This window comes from Pogoniulus pusillus, chromosome Z, assembly GCF_015220805.1.
Source record: "Pogoniulus pusillus isolate bPogPus1 chromosome Z, bPogPus1.pri, whole genome shotgun sequence".
Classification (NCBI taxonomy): Eukaryota; Metazoa; Chordata; class Aves; order Piciformes; family Lybiidae; genus Pogoniulus; species Pogoniulus pusillus.
In genome coordinates this window covers 100736061-100753670 of record NC_087309.1, presented here as the reverse complement: position 1 = coordinate 100753670, position 17610 = coordinate 100736061, and the positions used below count along the sequence as shown (strand labels likewise).

The window sequence follows — 17610 nt, the reverse complement described above, 5'->3', positions numbered from 1 at the left end:
GAAATTTGCTGAGAAACTGACTTGTTTTTACAATGAAAGAAGAGTGTGGACCTTAACTTATATTCTATCTTCAAGACATGAACAGAAACACAAAACTGTTAAAGAGTTGGTTAACCTTTCTGGATCACTTTAGCTGACAGGCTTAAAAATATTATTTCATAGAATTTCATAGAATCAACCAGATTGGAAGGGACTTAGAAGAATTATCCATTTCAAGTAAAGAATTCATGTTCCTAAAGCAGAAATACCAAATCTTAGTGGGACATGAAAATGAAGGGAAATAAATGTGTTTTATTCTCCTCAAGTGGCTAAATTGAATGTTAATAATATTTCCTAAAACAGGAAAAGAAGCACACACTTGCAGACTTCAGCTTAGTTAGCATTTCCAACACAGTAAATCATAATCAAATAGTGGAGTATTTTCAGATGAGATGAGATTTAGTATATTTGCTAGCATGCTATTTGAAGGACCTTTATCTCAACTTTACAGGTATGGGAAGGAATTATTACATGATGTACTGAAAATCATGGGAAGATTTGTCAATACAGCTGTACAGATCCAAGAGGTAAACCAGAAAAGTAGTTTGCTTTAATTTCATTGTCAGTTTGTAAATGCTTTTTTTTTTTTTTTTAAATTTCTTGGGTTTTTTACAGTAATTGTAGATTTTTTTGCATGATGTTGCTGCATTGAGACATTTAGAAGAAAGACACTTCCTTATCGGAGAAATAACACAATTGTGCACCCACAGCCCTGCAGTCTGTGTGTGCAGTTGCTTGTTAAGCATGGCATGAAAGCAACTTCTGTGCTGGGGTGGGCGTTGTCCTGCTTTATGTGGTTGCAATGGAAGAGGCTGTCTGCCCATGTGCTGAGCAGGTAGCCTGCATGTGTGGTACAGTTCTTCCTTACGGATGTGTGGCAGCTCAGATGAGCCCATTAACAATATTTTCTATTGGGCTGCTGTGTGTCTGGAAAAAGGAGTTGGGGTTTGGGAAATCTTCTGAAGGCTGGAAACATGTAGGTTGTCTTATTTTACTCCCCACACTACTTCAAGAAAGACTGGATGTTCAAGAAAGGACTGGATGAGGCACTTGGTGCCATGATCTAGTTGACTGGCTAGGGCTGGGTGCTAGGTTGGACTGGATGATTTTGGAGGTCTCTTCCAACCTGATTGATTCTATGATTCTATGATTCATGTTATTGCCTGAGCATTACAGTATCACAGTATCACCAAGGTTGGAAGAGACCTCACAGATCATCAAGTCCAACCCTTTACCAGAGTGCCCAAGGTTAGACCATGGCACCAAGTGCCACATCCAACCTTGCCTTGAACTGCCCCAGGGACGACGACTCCACCACCCCCCCAGGCAGCCCATTCCAGTGCCCAATGACTCTCTCAGTGAAGAACTTTCTCCTCACCTCGAGCCGAAATTTCCCCTGGCGCAGCCTGAGGCTGTGTCCTCTTGTTCTGGAGCTGGCCACCCGAGAGAAGAGAGCAACCTCCCCCTGGCCACAACCACCCTTCAGGTAGTTGTAGACAGCAATAAGGTCACCCCTGAGCCTCCTCTTCTCCAGGCTAAACAACCCCAGCTCCCCTCAGCCTCCCCTCGTAGGGCTTGTGCTCGAGGCCTCTCACCAGCCTCGTTGCCCTTCTCTGGACACGCTCGAGCATCTCAGTGTCCTTCCTAAACTGGGGGGCCCAGAACTGAACGCAGTACTCGAGGTGTGGTCTGACCAGTGCAGAGTACAGGGACAGAATGACCTCCCTGTTCCTGCTGACCACACCATTCCTGATGCAGGCCAGGATGCCTGCATTAATAACTATAGTTGCTCACTTCATGCTTTTTTCTTGTTCTTTCACCTCTAGTACAAGTCTCCCCAAATTCTTTACTCAAACATTTTATTTTCTTATTACAATAAAAACTTTCCTTCCCTTTTTTGCCATTAATTGATGCATACATACAGAAAAAAAAAAAGAGAAGAGATGCTCAGTGGGGTGAGTTATTCACAGAATCACAGAATGTTAGAGGTTGGAAGGACCTTCAGAGATCATCGAGTTCAACCCACCTGTCTAAAGCAGGATCCCCTAGGGTGGTCTGCACAGGAATGCATTTAGGTGGGTCTTGAAAGTCTCCAGAGAGGGAGACTCCACAACCTCTCTGGGCAGCCTGTTCCAGTGATCTGTCACTCTCATTGTCAAGCAGTTTCTCCACATGCTGAGATGAAACCTTCTATGTTCAAGTTTGTATCCATTGTTTCTTGTCTTATTACTGTGTACCATCAGAAAGAGATTTGCCCCATCCATGTGACACCCACCCTTTAGATAATTATAGACATTGATCAGATCCCCTCTCAGTATTCTCAAGAGTAAACAGACACAGGTTTCTCAGTCTGTCTTCATAGAGCAGATGCTCAAATCCCCTGATCATCCTTGTGGCTCTCTGTTGATCTCTTTCCAGCAGATCCCTGTCTCTCTTGAATTGGAGAGTGTAAAACTGGACACAGTATTCCAGGTGTGGTCTCACCAGGGAAGAGTAAAGGGGAAGAAGAATCTCCTTCGACCTGCTGAGCACACGTTTCCTGATGCATCCCAGATAGTTAGCTTCTAAAATAATTTTTAAAACAATCTCTCATAAACAGAATCACAGAAGACATCCAGTTGGAAGAGACCTCAAGGTTATCCAGTCTAACCCTTGACCCAGCACTGAAGGGTCAACACTGTGTCCCTAAGTGCCAGGTCCACATGCTGCTTAAACACCTTCAGGGACAGTGACTCTACCACTGTCCTGCCAGACCATTCCAATCTTTGATAACCAAACATCCATCTTTGGTTCTTTAGGGACAAGTTAACTCCCTGACATACCAAAAATAATAGCGCAGTGACAGCCTAAGCTAACCTTCAGCTTAGGAATTGAGTTCCAATAAATGTATTAAAGTGATCTCATTTTCCTCTTTAAAATCTGTCTGTAGAGATCACCCTTGCCATGGTGTCTACAGGAAACATACCAGTTGGGCTGCTGGCATGTTAATTTACTTGTTGTTACACTAACGTCTATCTCATTTCTCTTATTGATCATTTCCCCCATATATTTCTTTGCTTTTCTTCAGTCATCTCTCTTCTGCTCATTAGACTAATAAAAAAGATTGCTTGGTCTGTGATTGTAGAACAGGCAACACATGACGATTCTGCTACCCAGCTTGTGCTACACACTGTGGTATCACTAGTACTAGTGAAGTGGACTGCATTTGAAAGCATTTTTACAGAGTTGGCAGGAGAATACATTCCTGATATGCAAGGAGCTTTCCTACCATAGTATAAATCAGTCAGCTTGCTGCATCCTCTCTTTAAGCTTCTGCCATCTCCCTTTTTAATGTGCGCTTCTTTCTGAAGCGTCTGTCAGGTACATAGTTGCTGCTGCAAGTGAATTTATGTGAACTAAGCTCATGTTTATTTCTTCAGTTGCAGGTATTTTATAATGCTACAATGGAAGAGGAAGAGAGGGTGGATACTACTCTGCTACTGGAGCTTGCACAGTTTGAAAACAGGGAAAGGAGACAACTGCTAATCAAAATTGCCAACTGGTTAAAGAAAAATATAGATGACTGACTTTGAAAACTATTTCCAGTATATTTTAGAGAGATTCACTAGCATTTTGGTCTTTTTTTCTAAGATATAACTAAAGATAAAACATATTTTCTATGAGTCATGTGGCTGTCTTCCCAACTGAAAAGTCAGGCTAAAATGATTCACAAAGAAAAGGAAGGTTCAGCAAAAGAAATGAGAGATGTGTTTTCGTTTTATATCTAAATTAAATTCCTGCTGGATGACTTGTTAGTATGGGATGTGTTGCTAATAATGTAATGTAGATACAGCCCTAAGTCCTTCATTTTTTCAGAATATCAGGCTGCAAGTTGCAGTACAAATTTGTGGCAAAATCGCTTGAGGAAACTGGAAAAGTTTTATCTTTTGTGTTATGATTTGTACCGTGACCTTGAGAAAGCCATTTAATCTGTTTCTTTCCACTTCTATGATTGTAAATTATGAAAAGGACAATCATTTAGAACAGTGACATGAAACGTAAACTTGAGAATGGCTTCAGATCTGTAGAGAGGAAAGGACTAAAGAAATCTCAGGTTTTAATTGTTGTTTAATTTTGCCATTCAAATTTTATTTTTCCTCAGCAGATATGTACTCAGAGTGTCTGCATTCACATTTGTGTTTGATTAGAAACATGCTTTTGGAGAGATCTTGCCAGTTGTCTCGATTTAGCATGCATCAACCTCCCAAGCAGTTTTGGAGTGTGTTAACTGGATTTTCTTTGGATTAAATTCTTTTAGATTATAAACTCCTGGTGTGCAACTGATTTGACACCACCATCTGATGGTCATTTTGTCCATGGCAGTAGAATCCAATTAGTCTAAACTAAACTCCTTTGGAACATTGCTAAGTGTTTCCATTCTCACTGCACTGAACTGCTTGCTGATTGTGGTGGTTTAGGCTGTTACCCGTCCCCCCCCACACTTTTAAATTTGCCCCAGCTAACTCAGACGGGCTCCAGGAATATAAATGAAGCTATTTATTTACAGCAGCACAATATACAAGCAGCTATTTACAATAGAATCATAGAATCATAGAATCAACCAGGTTGGAAGAGACCTCCAAGATCATCCAGTCCAACCTACCACCGAGCCCTAGCCAGTCAACTAGACCATGGCATTAAGTGCCTCAGCCAGGCTTTTCTTGAAGACCCCCAGGGATGGTGCCTCCACCACCTCCCTGGGCAGCCCATTCCAATGGGAAATCACTCTCTCTGTGAAGAACTTCCTCCTAACATCCAGCCTATACCTACCCTGGCACAACTTGAGACTGTGTCCCCTTGTTCTATTGCTGGTTGCCTGGGAGAAGAGGCCACCCCCCACCTGGCTACAATGCACCTTCAGGTAGTTGTAGACAGTAATAAGATCACCCTTGAGCCTCCTCTTCTCCAGGCTAAACAGGCCCAGCTCCCTCAACCTCTCCTCATAGGATTTGTGCTCCAGGCCCCTCACCAGCTTTGTTGCCCTTCTCTGGACATGTTCCAGCACCTCAACATCTTTCTTGAATTGAGGGGCCCAGAACTGGACACAGTACTAAACAATACAGAAGCACAACTCCCCTCCCAGAAACCTGAGTCCCCAGGAGGGGCTCTCAACCACCCCAGCACCTCCCCCTGCCCCTCTCAACCTTACCCCAAATCCTGAGAAAGAATAGAGGTGCAGCCAAGAGGTTAAGAAGGAAGGTTAGTGGCAGTGAGGTTAAGGAGATGTGACTCGGTCTGAAGGCAAAAGCAAAGTGAAAACAAAATGGAGAATGTTATCTAATGTTTACTTCTTGTTCCCAGAGCTCTCAGCGAGACTTATGAGGGAAGGAGACACAACCATTGTTTTCCTTTTTCAGCCAATTATCTAGTTCTTTTCACCAAAACATTCTAGCCTGCTTCAAACTAGCACACTGATGTAGACAAAGGCTTCATCACCTCGAGCATTTTGGAGGTGTCAGAGAGAATTCAGTCCATTAATATTAGAAAACTGTATTAACAAATAATAGTAGCTTGTGGTTGAAGACGTATGGGGATCTTCAGTCCAAGCAATTTATTTATTTGTGGAGTAACAGTATTAATATTATTAATAATTATTATAATTGTTGTGCTGGTGCTCAGGTTCACATCGAAAACAATACAGTGTGGGAATGCAGAAAATCTGTGTTGGCTGCAGTGACCCTCCTCTGCTCCCCATGGCTGCAGAGAGAAAAAAGACTATTTTGAGACTACCTAAGGATTCCTTTAGCATATGGGAATGTTGTGGAGGCAGGGAATTAATGTGGCCGAGTCAAGAATTTTATACAAAAATAGTTATTTTATTTCCCAAAAACCCACTCCCAAAACTATATACAGAAACTAATTTAGTTTTAATTACCAGATTCGGTTCCTGGAGAATATCTACAGGATGCCATAGATAATCTTGACTATTTTGGAAGTCAGAAGTTGGAAACGGCTTTAGCTATTAATTGAATAGTGTTTCCCACTTAATAATAAAGCTGAGCCAAAATAACTCACGGCCAGGCTGACTTGGTCCCGTGGTCTGTCCCTCTCGCTCTCTTTCAGAAGCTGCAGGAGGGTCATTAAGAGGTACTCAGGTCTGCACAAAGGACGGTAATGGCTGCAGCAGTCCTTTGGAGCACTGGGCTCTTTCTGTATCCAGGCCAGGCGAGAGGGGGGGAGAACTCTCGGGCAGATACGAACGCTCAGGCAGGAATGAACTCCAAGGTGGGAACGAATCCAAGGTGGGAACCCCAAAGGTGGGCAGTCCTCCAATATTTATACCCTCTCTAGACGAAGAGCAGAGTTACCACTTCCTTAGGTGCGAAGGGCACAGCCAATCCCAGCCCGATTCCAGCGCGGGCACTGCATGGGCACCCCTCATGCCAGAAGGGCCCCTTGCTCACCCCCTTCATGCCTGCAGGGCAAGCTGGGGGGGGGAGAGGGAGGGAACAGGCGGCTTTTCCTCTCCCATTCAAGCCACAGAGGGAGAGGAATTTAGGGGTATATAGGACTCTAGGTCAGAGAATTACCAACTGCTACAGCCAGGTTTGTTCTGGAATCATTTCAGCATTTGATCCAGGAAGGGTAGTGCCGAAGAGAAACTGAGCACGTTCTGGAGAGTCTTCATCAAGCTGATTCAGAAAGCAGAGGAAGTCAATGAGGCTGTGATGAGTTAGAGGAGTTTGTTTCAGTATTTCCTGTGACTCCCACTAGTTAAACACTGGTTCTGCGTGCTTCATCAGAAGAACTAAGCAAACCTCAAGAAAGTCATTGCTTCAGGACTTATGGACTAAACTTTCCGTAACAACATCTTACTCCTAAGCCCAGTTGGTCCAAACTATTTCCTTCTAGCCATGAGTAACCACTCTTCCTTTCTGACCGTTCTTCTGTATTGTTTTGTTATCTTTTCTGTCTTACTACTCAATCAACCTCCTAAATAGAAATGCCAGCATATAAGTAATTGCTAAACCAATTTAAAATAAGTTATTTTCAGATAATGGCTTCTGACTGTGTGCCTCTTGACTGGCATTCTCTATTGCACAATATCAGCAGCACAGCTTTCATGGCAGAGGCAAATAGTGAAGGTGATTGCTAGGCAAGATGCCTTGAGTAGGAGCAGATCTGGATCAGTCTTCTTCCAGAGTTCATACATTTGCACTTGGTGACATGTAACATTGGCAGCTGCACAGTGACCGTTCTTGCGGCTGTTGAGTGCAAGTTGGGCATGGAGATTTGAAAAGTGGCAACCAAGAGATGAACCAAGTGAAGGAGAGGTACATGGGAGGAACAGGGCAAGCTGCTTTATTGCAGAGGGAGTAAGGGTAAAAAGAGGCTTGAAAATGATCATGAGGGCATTGATGAGCCTAAAGGCAGTGAGCTTTATACAATACTTGCACTGACTATGCAGGGCATGTAGCTGTGAAGATGTGTGCATATGAGAAAGTTTCCAGTGAGAGGAGGTGTGTCATTGATAGAATGCATTTAATAGACCTTGAGGGCAGAGAAATAAAAATGGAGAAAGAACAGCTTTTTGTCTTAAGTCCTGCTCTCTGCCCTGAGAGTGTAGAAGCCAGAAAGTGACACTTGTTCTCCCTTTACAAGAAGGTATGTGTGACAGGGCAGGAGACAGAGGGGAAATGGGGAAGGGATTGTACAGTGGAAGGAATCTGGGGAGAATTACACCTCAGGAAGAGGCTATGTGGTTTGGACCTACTGGTCTTAGGAGTAAAATGTTCTTATGAGAAGTTTAGTCCAAAATAGTCGGGAAGGGAGGATAAAAAACACTGAGAAGACCTGAGGTCCGAAGAGGACACATGATGAGAATGTAGATGAGGAAAGCTACAGGAGCAGAAGTAAAGGGAATGAGGAGAACAATGTAAAGAGGAAGTTCAGGTTACTCTTTATCGCATTGATTGCCCTCCTTCCTTTCCCCAAAGAAACTGGGAACCCAAGGTCATATTCTCTCAGATCCTGTGTTGTTCGTCTAGAACAGGGCTGATATCCCTCAGGTGGGTCCCTGCCCCACTGTTGGCAGTTTCTGACAGATGTCCTGCCCCTGGCATATGTTGCCCACAGGCCAAGACTCCTCCATTTTGTGTCTTTCGTTTTCTCCTGCCCCACTATATTTGAGTGTGGTGGCATGTGTTCCCTCAGGTGGGTCAAATTTTGGTCTGTAATGGAATGTTTTTGTCCATTTATGAGCTGACTGAACTGCAGCTGTTAGGGCACAGGGCAGTTCCTGGCCCATTGGCAGCCATTGCTGCCTCAACCCTGACAGTCCTGACTGTATAGTCCCACCGTCTCTGGTGCAGCAGCCATCACCAGAAGCCATGCATCTCACACTTTCCTGCTTTTCTCCAAATGCCAGGGCTGGCAGTAATGAATCCTGGGTTCCTGCCTGGGCCCCTGGTGTTATGTGTTTTCCCTGCCAGTGTCTCCATCACTGCAAGCAAACTGTTCCTGGTAGGAAGAGAGACTAAGAAGCTGTTTAGATCAAAATTTTAGAGCACTACCCAACTGCACCTCTACACCTCCTGTCCCAGCTGCCCTACACTGCTCAGTGCCCCCTTTCCTCCCTGGCACCATGAGGAGCCTCCTAGTGGGTGAGAAGAAAGCAGCTATTTGTGAGGCCTAGGTGATCAAGGTTGTTGTCACAGGAGGGGGGTTCTCTATGCCTATGCCTCACCTGGCAGAGGTGAGAAATTAATTAGAGGCAGTATTTTATATAAAAATAGAATTTATTAAAATCAATATTTACAAACTCTTGCCACCCCCAACCACTGTGTATCTGTATTTAGTTCTTTGTGCAAAGTTATGAAAACAATTTAGTCTATAATATACACAAGGATCTGGTTAATAACTGTCAAAGCTATTTTAAACTATTTGCAGAGAGAGAAATTTCCCTGTGGCTTAGTGCCACTTGGGGACTATGCTACTTGTCCAGAAGGGTGGGCTGAAGTTCTGTCTGCTCTAAGGCAGAGGCAACTTACATTACAGAGGAACTGAAGCTTTCTTAGAAATCTTGCTATTAATTATTAGTCACCCTCCCGGGGTTGTGTCTCAGCCTGTGCCCAGTGTCCGGACTTCAGGGGATCTTTGCCCGTGGACTCTGTGGGGCTGGAATCTTCCCGGCTTGAGAGGGAAATGATAAATCTTCCCAGTCTTTGGGGTAAACAGGTTTCTCTCTAACCTTTTGTTCTCCTGGCCTGGGACGGTCTCTCCCTCGATGCTGCTGGATACAACAACCCCATGGAGAGATACAGGCTGGGGTCGGAGTGGCTGGAGAGCAGCCAGACAGAGAGGGATCTGGGGGTACTGATTGATACCTGCCTGAATATGAGCCAGCAGTGTGCCCAGGTGGCCAAGAGAGCCAGTGGCATCCTGGCCTGCATCAGGAATGGTGTGGCCAGCAGGAGCAGGGAGGTCATTCTGCCCCTGTACTCTGCACTGGTTAGACCACACCTTGAGTATTGTGTTCAGTTCTGGGCTCCCCAGTTTAAAAGGGAAATTGAGATGCTTGAGTGTGTCCAGAGAAGGGCGACGAGGCTGGTGAGAGGCCTTGAGCACAGGCCCTATGAGGAGAGGCTGAGGGAGCTGGGATTGTTTAGCCTGGGGAAGAGGAGGCTCAGGGGTGACCTTATTGCTGTCTACAACTACCTGAGGGGTGGTTGTGGCCAGGAGGAGGTTGCTCTCTTCTCTCAGATGGCCAGCACCAGAACAAGAGGACACAGCCTCAGGCTGCGCCAGGGGAGATTTAGGCTGGAGGTGAGGAGAAAGTTCTTCACTGAGAGAGTCATGGGACACTGGAATGGGCTGCCCGGGGAGGTGGTGGAGTCGCCGTCCCTGGGGCACTTCAAGGCAAGGTTGGACGTGGCACTTGGTGCCATGGTCTAGCCTTGAGCTCTGTGGTAAAGGGTTGGACTTGATGATCTGTGAGGTCTCTTCCAACCCTGATGATACTATGATACTATGATACTGTGTCCAGGGACGATCAGCTGGCAGGATTCCAGGAACAGGAGAAGGATGTCCGTGCAGTTTCTGGCACGGTCCTTCACAGCTAGCAGGCTGTGTATGTGGGTGCAGACAGTCCAAAGGTCTGCAGTCCTGGTTCTCTTAGCTTCTATGGCTTTCACCAGGCAAAAGCTAGGAATCTGAGCTCCATAGATAAATGATATAGCTTGCAAATATGCACAGCTGGTATAGGCTTAGGAGGCTTTTGGCTCCTTATATATATAAATGGGTGCAGGCTTGAATGATCTCCTACATCTAACAGGTTAACTGCGAACTGAATCAAAGCATGAGGTCTGTGCCTCAGTGAGCTGCATGTGAGGGCCAGACTGTGTCTGGGCCCTGCAGGTGAGTCAGGACAGCAGCACGCTGCGATGTGGATCAGAGAGCTGAGTTGAACAGATCTGAACTGAGCTGGATCTGAACACGTGGTGTACCTTCGCACCCCTCTTTATAGACTGTGGGCCAAGATTAATGGCCCTTTGGCCATCCAAAGTGACCAATCAGGTTGGCAGCAAGCCAAACCTTACCTTAATAGGCAGAAGCTGTTTGCCTGGACTCTCCCAAATATGGGGAACACATGGGCGGGCCCCAGGGATACATGAGTTGGGGGTGTGTGTGTTACATAACCTGTTTGCTTCCAGGGATCCTGGCAGAAAAACATGTCCAGGCATGCAGGCATAAAGGAGGCCTCTGTACGGGCCTTCAGGCCCTCTGTGACAGTCGTGCCATTGCACACCCTGTTCAGGCAGATGGAGCTCCTGCTGCAAGGCCCAGAAGGGCGAATGGGGATAGAGAAAAGCAGCCAGGGGCCTAAAGCGCTGTAAGTGAAGAGAGATGTGGCCTCACCACGTTCCTACATTGCAGTAATAGAGAGGCCAAAAGGAACTGTCTTCTTTGCATCCCCCAGCCCAGAGGTGCTGGAGCGAGGAGTGGCAGCAGGCTGGGCCCAGAGTGTGAGTGAGAGGACTTAAATCCAGCTGGCAGGCAGTCAGGAGTGCGGTTCCCCACAGCTCAGTAACGTGGCTTGTTCTCTCTCAGTGACCTGGATGAGGGAATCGAGTGCATCCTCGGTAAGTGTGCAGGCGACACCAGGCTGGGTGGCAGTGCTGGTCTGCTTGAAGGCGGGAAGGCTCTGCGGAGGGGTCTGGACAGGCTGGATTTATGGGCCAAGGTCAGTTGTGTGAGGTTCAACAGGGCCAAGTACTGGGTCACAACAACCCTAGGCCACACTACGGGCTTGAGGGAGAGTGGCTGACGAGAGATCCAGAAGAAAAGGACCTGTGCATGTTGATTAACATCTGGCAGGGCCGGGCCAGCAGTGTGCTCCGGTGGCCAAGAAGGCAAACGGCATCTTGGCCTGTATCAGGAAGAGTGTGACAAGCAGGCACAGGGAAGCAGTTGTCCCCCTGCGCTTGGCACTGGTGAGGCTGCACCTCAAATACTGTTGTTCCATTTTGGGCCCCTCACTACAAGGACTTAGAGGCACTGCGGCAGAGGAAGGCAGCATAGCTGGTGAAGGGTCTAGAGAACAAGTCTTGTGGGGAGCGTCCGAGAGAACTGAGATTGTTCAGTCTGGAGAAGAGGAGGCTGGGGGAGGTCACATCGTTCTCCACAACTCCCTGAAAGGAGGTTGCAGTGAGGGGGGTTTTGGCCTCATCTTCCAAGTAACTTGTGACAGGGCAAGAGGAAATGGCCGTAAGTTGTACCAGGGGAGGCTTAGACTGATTATTAGAAAAAAATCATTACTGGAGGAGTGGTCAGGCATTGGAATAGTCTGCTCAGGAAAGTGATGGAGCCACCATTTGCAGAGGGTTTCAAAAAACGCCTAGTGATGGTGTTTTGGGATGTGGTTTAATGGCCATGTGGGTGTTTTGATGATGTTAGAGGCCTTTCCCAGCCTTAATGACTCTCTAATTCTATAACCTGAAACAAAGTAAGTTGTGGATACAAGTAATGTTATGCTTACCTTTTCCATCATATGCAATTTGACTGTGACCCAAACACTTTATTTCATGAACATGACAGCCAAACTGAGCCTTTTTTTGACCTTTACCCACTAAGCAGCTGGCTTCATGAAAATTTCTTCCTCTTGAGCTGGGATACCTCTCAAGGTTACTTCTCAAGGCTGAGAGAACCCTTACCACCTGCAGATCTCTGGATAACTTCATATTACAATGCACTGGGAGTTTATACTGATAACTTCAAATCTCTAGTATACCCTCTGTACAGTAAGGAACAGAGTCAGTCTTGTCAAGTCTCACTTTTACAATGTGCTACTTCAATGACAGCACTGTTGCTGCTGCCGTTGGTGGCTGTGATTTTTAAAGTGGTCAAAATCTCCCCCATGTCGAGGGTACAGTGGGCTCTGGTCTATTGGGTGCTTTTGTCTGTTTTTCTTTTTGATGGGATGTTCTCTGAGGCCCGTGCCTCAGAGTGGAGGTGGCTGCCTGACTTTGTACACCTGTAGGATGCACATCCTGATGCTTTCCCACTCTTCAAGAGGCTGAGGGGAGAAAATGAGGTGAAAAATCTCATGTACTGATGTAAGGACAGGGAGATCACTTACTAGTTACTATTAAGAGGGAAGAACAGCAAAGAAGTTTAGAGGGGAGAAGCAGAAGGAGCAGCTACCTGCAGCTGCAAGAGGAGGACACAGGAGATGGGGATTTTGTCTGTGGGATGCCCAGCTCCTAGCAACATCTAGGTGTTGAGGATGTGGGGGAGGTAAGGCCCTGCTGCTGGGGCAGCCCTTCTGAAACCAGTCCAGAAGATGATAATGCCACATCTCTGACTTTGTTCTTGGTAACAAAGTGGTGGATAGGAGGAAGTGGCTGCTTTTTCTGCCTCTTGCCTGTGTGGAACACAGCACTAAACAGGTTGGGAGGTGGTTCGTCAGCAGGGCAAGTGCTGGACTGGTGGACAAGGAGGAATTAATCATTTCTGGAGAAAGGTGTTTTGTCCTTTCCTTGTGCCTCACAGGTACCCTTCACAGCTTCTTGGTACTGAAACCAATAAAGTATCTCCTTGCCTTCCACATGCTTTCTCCCTATCAGTTCCAGCTCTTCCCTCCCAAAGAATGTAAGAGCAGAAACACTTGATAGATCTGGCACTTCAGAAAAATGTGGGAAGAGGAGGAAGAGGGGCAACTGAATTATAACACGGGAGAAACACCTCACTCTTCGTTAACGTTTTAACAATGAACTGATAAAAACACAAGAAAATATTTCCCAATGGGACACAACCATTACAGATTAATTTCAAACACCTAAAAATGCACTTTATTTTTCCTTCAGTTGCCCCACTTGTACTGGCTGCAGGATGCTACTGAGTAGACTGCACTACAGAGTGCCTTAAGATGCACAAAAATCGAGCAGTTTGACATTGTATAATAGCCAGGAAGCTTTTAAAAAACGTCATGCCTGTGATCATTTGTCTGCTTTTATTCACCTCCTGCCTCCCCCTCCCCAGCAAATAATGGGGACATTTGTGTCATATCTCCCAAGGTGTATGCTCAGTCACATGTTCATGGTGGAAAAGATCTGTCCCTGTAGGAACCATTAGGAGTTTCGACACCAAAATTAATCTCTCTAAATACTGCCTAATCCCCTCAGCTACTTGTAGTCCAACACTCACTCAGTAAAAATTGCTCTGAATAGATTGCAGGCTGCCTGTTGTCATATGTGATATAAAAAGTTCTATGCACAAAAAAATCAGAGAAAGTTCAGATATGTGTGTGTAAATAATAGTAAAACAATCAATCAAACAAACAAAAAGATACATTGAGCATAAGGTGATTAAATTATAAACCTATTCCTGGATTTTCCATTATGTAGAATATGGAAAAATCAGAATAGCATTGGAAAAAAGTACATGAGAATAGAATGGGTTGCAGGTTTGTGTTTGGCTTGTAGTATAAGTACTTTGGAGATTGTGGTTTTCTTTTTTTTCCCTCGAGGGTTTTCTGTTTTGTTTTTCATGACAAGAAAAACAGTCTGGGGAACAAAATAAAGGTATGTGTACCATCATTTCAATTACCTAGCTAAGGCCTTCTGCTAGAACTTTATATTTATCTCAGCTTTTGGTTTTGAAAGCCTTTGGAGGGAAAGAAAATAGTATGGTAAATAATAAATTTACTTGCCTTCACACCAAGTTGTGAAATACCTCCGAGAATGGATGGATACAGATGATGAAGATAGAAAAGACATGTTGATAAAAAGACACATAGGACTAATTGTCTAAACACAGCAGAAGAATTTTTAAGATTTGACAATTTTATTTATTAGGATTTAGCTGTGTTCTAGGGAAGAGTAATGATAGCTGTGATTGCAGCATGCGAGAAATTGGCATCTAGAGGTATCAGGAGGAGCTTGCGCTGTCTCCAATAGTGCAGCAAACAATGCTGAAAGGTAGCAAGCTGAACCATGAGGTTGCAGTGCCACTTCAGCTGTTGGGGGGTTATATTTATTTGATGACTTCTGACTGTTTGATATGGCGAATAGAATCCAAAATCTTTTGTCTAAAGTGGTAAAATATTTCTTTACTACATATATAATCTTAAAAATTGGTAAAACAATGTAGCTATTACATTTTTTTTGTTTACTTACCATTAAAAATATAAGGCTCAAAGAAATACATATTCTATGTGAACATACCACAGTTACAAGTAATAAATAAGGACACTTCTCCCAGTTTATATAATTTATTTATTTCCATTCTTTGTGCTACATACTATTTAAAACCCATGATTAATGAGGCAAAAAGTGTGAGGTCCTTTAAGACAGTTACCTGCACTGCCTTCAGCCTGCTTCTCTGGGGAGCACTATTTTGATTATTTGTCTTCTGTTTCAGTTGCTCTGGGACTGATGTCATACTTCCACTATCAGAGGACTTGAGCAGCAGTAACCCACGCTGTGCCAGCCCCTTCCTTTGGTGACTACAATAAGAAACTCTGAAGAACCTCCTTTCTCTCTTGCTATCTGCTCTAAACTGAACATACACCCTTCACAACTGCAGATTTTCAGAAGGTAAGTCTGGCAGATCACTTCTGCCTATTGCATGACAAACAGAAGATGCACATGACTTTACAATGATCTCTTGGATCTCAGCTAAAGGATGTCTCACTTCCAGATATGGCAGAAAGACTCTGGCTTTGGGAGGGAAAAAATAATAAGAATATGTTTTATATTACTGGGAGAGAGTGGTATTTGCTCCTCCATGTTCCTGTCACAAAATGAGCCATTGCTGTCTTCTGGGGAAACAGTTGAATCACAAGACACAAAGTCTGTTTCTTCTTCTGGTCTGTGTTTGCCAGCTGGCTTCAAGGCCATCTTCTCAAAAACATGTGCATTAGAGAGAAGTTCATATCTTAACCTGACTGCTGGTTCCTAAGCCTACACACATCTCCAGAGAACTAGGCTATGGGGAAAATATGACTATCACAATGGGGCAATTTAATCACAGGGGGATTAAAGCCACAGGGATGGCATCTTGTCTTGCCCTGGTGAAGGTGATGAATACACTTACAGATCTCAGGCAGAAACTCTCCAATGGCTTGAACTAATACAACATGAAAATGATGTGCATTCACTCTGGCAAGCCCTGAAGAGATACTAGCTTTAGGCTGCTGGGATCAAACAGCCTGAACTACCTGGAATGCTAGTGACCACATTTCACACTAGCTCAAGCACTTATCAATGCAATCTGCAAGGACCAGAAATAGGAGTATTGAATTCTTGAAAGACCAGTTACAGGAAAATATTTCTCTTATGAAAATCATAAACAAATGCAGTTCCATGTAATCCAAACATCTTCTGACTCTGTTCTTTGAGCAGAAACATCTGTTTCTCGGATAAAACCAAGCCTCTTTTAATATAACACAGCCACTGCCTTTCTTGCTCCCTTAGGCTGCTCTCAGCCTTGTCATCTATGCCAATGGTCTGTGCTGAAGCTGCCAGTTCTCAGTCATAAGATATGGCCATACTGAGATTTGGATGACCACCTCCAGAAAATACTTTAGCCAGGTGTGGGAGAAGTGCTGGTTTTGGTGGAGGAACAGTGTAGTTATCATTCTCAGAGCTGAAACTTCTGTGGAAGAGATTAGTGCACAATGCATTGCCTTAGTAGAAGAAAAAAACTCTATTTCAGGACCAGGAATACTTTCCTTTGGATGGTTAGGTTGCGCAGACTTGAAAGTGGATGTCTGAGTCCCACAGTGTCCCTTGTTCCACTGTGCCTCTTCAGAACATGCTGTAGAAGCTAATTAGTCTTGTGAATGTCACCAGTTTCTGAATCTTGCACGATTTCCTTGTCATGCTTTGCCTCATTTTTTACTATCTGTTCTGGAGATTAAAATATAACAGTTTGTATTTACAAATACATGTGGAGGCAAAAACGTACTGTATTTCCTGTGCAGGATATTTTTGCTAAGGTACAAGGTAATTTGAAACAAGTGTTTGGAACAAGATACTTGTTACTTTTCTGCCAGTATTTTGAGAGTGACTTCTTTTTCACAGTGTTTGGCTCCAGATTACTGCTAGGGCCTAGTTTTCAAAGGAGTTAAATGTTTGCATCATCAGAGGATATGTGGGAATTCTGCATGCTTACACTGGTAGCTGATAATAGTTGTTTTGCTCCTGAGGCCTGCATTCTGTAATAAAACAGGCATAGATGACAGTCACAAATACTTATAAAATGGTTTAACATTGCTGGATAAATGGTTGGATACAAGAGGAGAGGAATATTTCATAAGGATGTTTAGCCATATGACAAGAGAGAAGGGTGTGAAGCTGAGGGTGAGTAGGTTCTGTCTGGATCGTACGCAGAAGTCCTTCAGTATGAGAGTTCTGAGACTCTGAAGTAGGTTGCCCAGGGAGGTTGTCCTCTCTGGGGGTGTTCAAGACCAGGCTGGATGACACCTTGAGCTGCTGAGTCTAGGTGAGAGGCATCCCTGCGTATGGTTGGGTAGCTGATCTCTAAGGTCCCCTGAAAGCTAAGCCATTTTATGATTCTATGAAACAAACCCCTATTAGGACTCCAGTTTGAAAGCAAATGAGGAGCAATAGTCACTTTCTCCAGAGAAGTGGCCTTCATTCTTGTTTTATTTTTGAGTCTCTAGCAAATTTCCAGTAAAGCAGGCTCCTCCACAGAAAATATTAATTGCCTGGTAATAGGTTTCCTTTTCTAATTCTAAAAACATGGTCAAGTACCAAGACTGAAAGTGTTGCTGTAGAGGATCCTGTTGTGAACAGTGTCATAATCTCATTATGTCATTTTTCATGTGACTGAAGAGAAAGGGAAACCCTCTCCAAAACACACTGAAAGCTGTTCTTTTCACCTCTGAAAAGTGTTGCCTCCTCCTGTTACTGTTAGGTCTCTTCCTTCTTGTTTTCACTCCCACCTCAACTTGCCCTGCAAAGCTACAACAGAAGAAACTGAAGGCCTGGACTCCAGCTTCTCTCAGAGAGGTTCTGGCCCTTTGGCAGTGGTGAAATAAAGATATTCTCTGGGACAGAATTTGGCCAA

General features: G+C 44.5%; 1 protein-coding gene across 1 annotated transcript in view; it reads left to right on the top strand.

The window, feature by feature from the left end:
- LVRN (laeverin) overlaps positions 1–4141 on the top strand; it is a 46880-nt gene extending 42739 nt beyond the window's left edge. Inside the window, exons 19-20 of the mRNA XM_064140487.1 lie at positions 491–566; positions 3459–4141. Of these exons, the coding sequence (XP_063996557.1) occupies positions 491–566; positions 3459–3605 (223 nt within the window). The 3' untranslated portion in view covers positions 3606–4141. The remainder of the gene's footprint in view (positions 1–490; positions 567–3458) is intronic.
- Positions 4142–17610: the final 13469 nt, after the last annotated feature.